This window comes from Phaseolus vulgaris, chromosome 3 (genome assembly GCF_000499845.2).
Source record: "Phaseolus vulgaris cultivar G19833 chromosome 3, P. vulgaris v2.0, whole genome shotgun sequence".
Lineage (NCBI taxonomy): Eukaryota > Viridiplantae > Streptophyta > Magnoliopsida > Fabales > Fabaceae > Phaseolus > Phaseolus vulgaris.
This window is the reverse complement of record NC_023757.2, coordinates 30,975,060-30,981,211: the sequence shown is the minus strand read 5'-3', so window position 1 is coordinate 30,981,211 and position 6,152 is coordinate 30,975,060. Positions and strand designations below refer to the sequence as shown.

At 31.7% G+C, this 6,152-nt stretch overlaps 1 protein-coding gene across 1 annotated transcript; it reads right to left on the bottom strand.

The window, feature by feature from the left end:
* Positions 1–2,952: 2,952 nt before the first annotated feature.
* On the bottom strand, positions 2,953–5,098 carry LOC137807099 (polyubiquitin). The gene is made up of 2 exons (XM_068607555.1): positions 4,841–5,098; positions 2,953–4,553 (listed from the first exon to the last, which is right to left on the bottom strand). Exon 2 carries the CDS (start codon positions 4,551–4,553, stop codon positions 3,180–3,182), a length of 1,374 nt encoding a protein of 457 aa, XP_068463656.1. The 5' UTR covers positions 4,841–5,098; the 3' UTR covers positions 2,953–3,179.
* Positions 5,099–6,152: the final 1,054 nt, after the last annotated feature.

The following is a 6,152-nucleotide window of genomic DNA, read 5'->3' as shown; positions in this document are numbered from 1 at the left end:
AATCTCTTTAAAAATGTATTTAGTTTTTATAAATTTTAATTAAAACATAAATTTGTAAAATTAAATGCTAAAGAAATTCAATTGTTAATATTTTTCCATCGTTAAGCTTATTATAAATAACAAATAGAGGTACAAAATTAAAATTTAATTAATATTTACATAAAAATCATTGATCCTAACTAATAAACAAATTGATGAAATCAAATTCTAAACAAGTTACGCTAAAAATATTTCTCTCAGCCATCCTTTTCAAAAATTTCAAACAAATATTCAAATAAAAATTATTAATATGGCACGTATACCACATCACAATCAATGTCACTCTGTTTAACTCTCTCATTAAAATTGGAGTTGTTAGTTATGTGCCTAGTAGCCTAATAGACTGAGCAAAATATGAAAATCACCAAGGATAATTTAGCTATTGTAATTTACAAGTGGTGGTACTCAACCTCTAATGATGGTAGATTTTTTAGTGTTAATGCATGATGTCCAACTAGAATTATTAAAGCCTTTGAATCATGGATTTTGAAGGGGAGAAGATACTTGTGAAGGATTAGACTTCAACTATCTTAATACTCAAATACCCATTGAGATTCATCAAATAAATGGAACAAGGAGATGTAGATAATTTTGTATACTCGCCTTGAATATCAAATAGTGATTTAAGCTTATGAATGATAACTATGCTCATAAAACATGACAAACCTAAATATCAATACTTCTCTAATAAATATATCAAAAGTAATATAACCTTTTTTCCTAGTTTATATCCAAGAAAAATGCATTTTCTAACCCTCTGACCTATTATTTTCGATGATAAAAGTAAAACAAACAAAAATTCAGAAACCTTTAGATCAAGAAGAGTCTTACAAAAATTCAAAATCCATGAAGTATTTCAAAAGAGTCTTAAGATGCATGAGGCAAGCCTCTTAATCAAATAAAACTGCAGGAAAAACAAAACAGGACTAAAAGATGTTTGGTAGATTAAACTGGAAGAAAAGGTTGCAAGTATGTTAAGGATATGTTGTGTTTCCTTTCTACTACAAAGTTTTACTGAAGAGTTTTAACACAAGTGCTATGATGAATAATCTCATTCCAATTATAAAAGTCATCATAGGCAAACTCTTGAGCATTATTTGCTCTAATAATTTTAACATTATGACCAAATTGATTTTTAACAAAAAAAAAAAGATAAAATCTATCAGTAAACATCTTGTTTTAATCTTAAACTTCATAAGAAATAACTTAGTGTATTTTATAAAATTGCCAACCATAGTAAAAAGATATCTATGTTCATAATACAAGAAGTTGCAAAAGAATCCATATGCAAACATGGTAAGAGATAAAAAAAAAAACATGAGAAAAATAGTATTTACATAAAAGGAAGTTTATGTTGTTTAACTAAACGAGCATCACAAATTTTTCAATATATTGATTATATAAGAAAAGTTTTACAAATATATATTTGAAGATGTTTCAATCTATAATGCCAAATATTAAAATCATCATTTGTGTAGTTATAATTATTAATGGAAATGTAATTAACAAAAGAAGAAATGTTTAAATTTTACAAGTAATAGGAACCACTCTAAATAAATTCCTGAATCTGACAAATGCTTTAAAAAAATATTCACAATTTAACAATAAATGAAATAATAAACCAAAATAAGATCAAATTTAGGTATGTATAGTACATTCAACATTGATAAAAGTTTCAGAAAAAGTAAACAGTTCCTAAAATTATGTGCAAAAGTAGAAAGCTCTGTTTGGAGTAACATTCATCTATGTTGTGTTATGATAATAACTGTACTATTTTGTATAAATTGAATTTCTTCCTCTTTCTTGAGTTCTCCAACTTTCAACTATTTCTACCATGTCCCTGTGATCTTTCCCTTCGGTTGCGTTTTGCCCACCCATAGCATTTATCAAGATTTTTACATCAATAAGACAGTGACTAATAACAATAACTGATAAGTTGTCTTTATTGCTAAAGAATTAAGAAGAAAATTCTACTATTCTTGGAACAGGTTCCGTAAGAAATATATGCTTCTTGATTAGAATGGTGAATTTCTCCAAGTCCCTTAAAAAAACATACAAATGCTCTAAATTCATGTATCTAGCCACTATCTTCATCAAATTACGACTGCATGAACAATCTGGAACGAGTCTCAAGAATTCCAATTCTTCCCATTTAAAATCAATATATATGAGATACTCATTTCCTCTTGTTTAAGAAAATGTATTTCTTGAAGAGCTGAAATTTTAAAATGATCTACTTAGAAAAAATCTTCCCCAAAAAAACATTTAAATATGAGACACCCATTTCCTCTTGTTTAATAAAATGTATTCTTGAAGAGCTGAAATTTTAAAATGATCTACTTAGAAAAACTATTCCAATTATATCTCTTGCATTGTTGGTGTAAATAGTACTTTAGGCAATCCGAACATTTAAATAGTACTTTAGACAATTCGAACATTGAAAGATCATGTAATCACGGTCCATCTATCCCACGCATCAAAGAGGGGATAATCTTGTTGTCATTCCATCAAATTGTGAAATAACAAGAATCACCCAAGATGTGAAAGGGACTGGATAGAGATTGAAGGACTGGTCCATGATACTTCCATTTTTTAAGTAACACTAAAGAAAAGCAAAATTGTAGAATGAAGGAGGAAGAAAATGGCTACAGCGGAAACAGAACATACCATAATGCAACCATGCCATTTAAACTATGTATATGATATGTAGATGAATGAAAAGTCTGATCGTGAAAACATGCAAAGACCATGTCTTCATACACACTGATACAAGCAGAAGGCTACACATAGACCATACAAAGACAATGTTACCAAAAAACACGGCCTCAAGCGGAAGGCTATCATCGAGACAATAAAACAAAAAACGGCACAAGCTGATATACACAGGAGGCTTGTTCAAAGCAACAAATCAGATAGTATGAAACACATATATAGTATATTAAAAATATTACACACACATATACACATACATATATAAAGTAATCGTTTAAGAACAATAGAGAAATACAGAGATGGCACTAGTTTTTCATTCTTTTGCTGAATTACACACACATACTAGTCTTAAAAAACATAAGAAAAACACCCAATCAAGAGCAGCAACACACGAGTTCAATTGACATTGGACAAAAGAGACATGATACTTAGAAACCACCGCGAAGACGAAGGACAAGGTGCAGGGTAGATTCCTTCTGAATATTGTAGTCTGCCAAGGTACGACCATCCTCCAATTGCTTCCCAGCAAAAATAAGCCTCTGCTGATCTGGTGGGATGCCCTCCTTGTCCTGAATCTTGGCTTTCACATTATCAATTGTATCAGAGCTCTCCACCTCCAATGTAATGGTCTTCCCTGTCAGGGTCTTCACAAATATTTGCATACCACCACGAAGTCGCAACACCAAGTGAAGAGTGGATTCCTTCTGGATATTATAATCAGCAAGGGTACGCCCATCTTCCAGCTGCTTTCCGGCAAAGATAAGCCTCTGTTGATCTGGTGGTATGCCTTCCTTGTCCTGAATCTTTGCTTTCACATTGTCAATTGTATCAGAGCTTTCCACCTCCAAGGTAATGGTCTTTCCTGTCAGAGTCTTCACAAATATTTGCATTCCACCACGAAGCCTCAACACCAAATGAAGAGTGGATTCCTTCTGGATGTTATAATCAGCAAGGGTACGCCCATCTTCCAGCTGCTTCCCAGCAAAGATAAGCCTTTGCTGGTCTGGTGGAATCCCCTCTTTGTCCTGTATCTTTGCCTTTACATTATCAATGGTATCGGAACTTTCAACCTCCAAAGTAATGGTTTTTCCCGTCAAGGTCTTGACAAAAATTTGCATGCCACCACGAAGCCTCAAAACTAAGTGCAAAGTGGACTCCTTCTGAATATTATAATCCGCCAGGGTTCTTCCATCTTCAAGCTGTTTCCCAGCAAAGATAAGCCTCTGCTGGTCTGGGGGAATACCCTCCTTGTCCTGAATCTTGGCTTTCACATTATCAATGGTATCTGAACTCTCCACCTCCAAGGTAATGGTTTTCCCGGTCAAAGTCTTGACAAAGATTTGCATGCCACCCCTTAAACGAAGCACCAAGTGGAGGGTTGACTCCTTTTGAATATTGTAATCAGCAAGGGTTCTTCCGTCCTCAAGTTGCTTCCCAGCGAAAATCAGCCTCTGCTGGTCTGGAGGGATGCCCTCTTTGTCTTGGATCTTGGCCTTGACATTATCAATGGTGTCTGAACTCTCGACCTCAAGGGTAATGGTCTTCCCAGTCAAGGTCTTGACAAAGATTTGCATGCCACCCCTGAGGCGAAGCACGAGGTGGAGAGTGGATTCCTTTTGGATATTGTAATCGGCAAGAGTGCGACCATCCTCGAGTTGCTTACCAGCGAAAATCAGCCTCTGCTGATCCGGAGGGATACCTTCTTTGTCCTGGATCTTAGCCTTGACATTATCAATGGTGTCAGAGGATTCCACCTCGAGGGTGATAGTTTTGCCTGTCAAAGTTTTCACAAAGATCTGCATCTGTACAATCACAAACTAAATCATCAAAAACAGAAACATAAATAGGCACTTCAATCAAACCACAAACCTCAATTCCTCAAAATTAAGGTGTAAAAGAAACTATACAACTTCCAACTAAAAATCAGGATATATATTCCAACACATAAAAAAAATCGATAGCAATCCAAAAGACAGCTCTATCAACACAATCAAAAGAAACAGAAAGATCGGTACGAATACGTTATTATCGATGAGATAAGCTAAAACAAAAAACTGAACCTAAGATGAGAAAGGGAGAGAAGGCATACCTTGAAAGGGGAAAAAATGAATGATCAAGAAACTGCGAGATTGGGGAATTAGGGCTGAGAGATTGAGATTGCAATAAACGATGTATGAAGGAAGAGAATTCTGGGTGGTATTTATAGCTTGGATGCGATGATTCAATGACAAAAATATCCATAAACTAACGAATAAAGACTTGCCACGTGTATGGCGGTGTTCACATCACGATAAGCATTCCATACGCAATGGATTACGTTCTTTCTACACTGCTCTGGCAAATTCTATATTTTGCTTCTTCGTTAAGGACGAATGCTTCCCTCTTAAATTAGTATCTTCGTTGAAATTTCAAAGAAAAAATATGTTTTATTTATTTTTAATTAGAGTAATTATGTAATAGTTATTAAAATAACTGAGAGTTTAAATTATATTATAAATTTATATTATATTAAATATTCAGTAAAAATGTTATAAAACAACTTATAATCACCCTTTCTCTTTTTATTTATTTTTCATTCGTAGTTAGGCTATTTAAGAAATTGATGAGTCTATTATTTGAATACCAATCCAAAATTCAACTATTGTAGCTTGAAATCTAACTTATAGTTCGAAGAACTTAACATTATTATATTAGTTTAGAAATAAATTAAATAGTTTGTTATATAATAAGAATAATTTATAAATTAGATGAACTTCATCGTATCAGTAGTCAATGCAATTACCTGTGTGCAGCCTATATATATATATATATATATCTATATATATATATATATATATTACCTTAATTTAATTTCTATCACTGTCTCTTTTAAAATTAAATTGTATCATTACAATAATCTTTTTTAATCTGAAAAATAATTCAATTTTTAATAATTTTGTAAATTACTCTTTAATGTTATAATAACTAATCTTTATATTTCTTCCTCCAAATTTTAGATTTGTTGGATATTTATATTAATAAACAAATTTTTATTATAAATTTATTTTTTGTTATTATAAATATTTAGAAAGATCTAAATTTAAAATAAAAACGAAAATCAATTTCTCCAGAGTATGAAAAACATACTTAATTTTTAAATTTTTTATTACCAATTTTATATTTTGTGAAACAATATATCTACGTTTAAATTGCGCATGAAAAAAAAGATATTGTTACTTAATTAATAGCAAATTTGTCGTTAAAAAATTGGGTGGAAGCATTTTTTTTTATGCATTACTTCTAAATTTTTTTAACTATAAGCCTCTTGATACAATTGATGCAAGATACTCTATTTATACCATTGAATGTGTACTAGTTAGTTGTTTTTTTATGAAGACAATAAATATACTGCAATAATACCC

Coding starts and splice junctions, on each gene's coding strand:
- LOC137807099 (XM_068607555.1), bottom strand. CDS start 4,553: ATGCAGATCTTTGTGAAAACTTTGACAGGCAAAACTATCACCCTCGAG.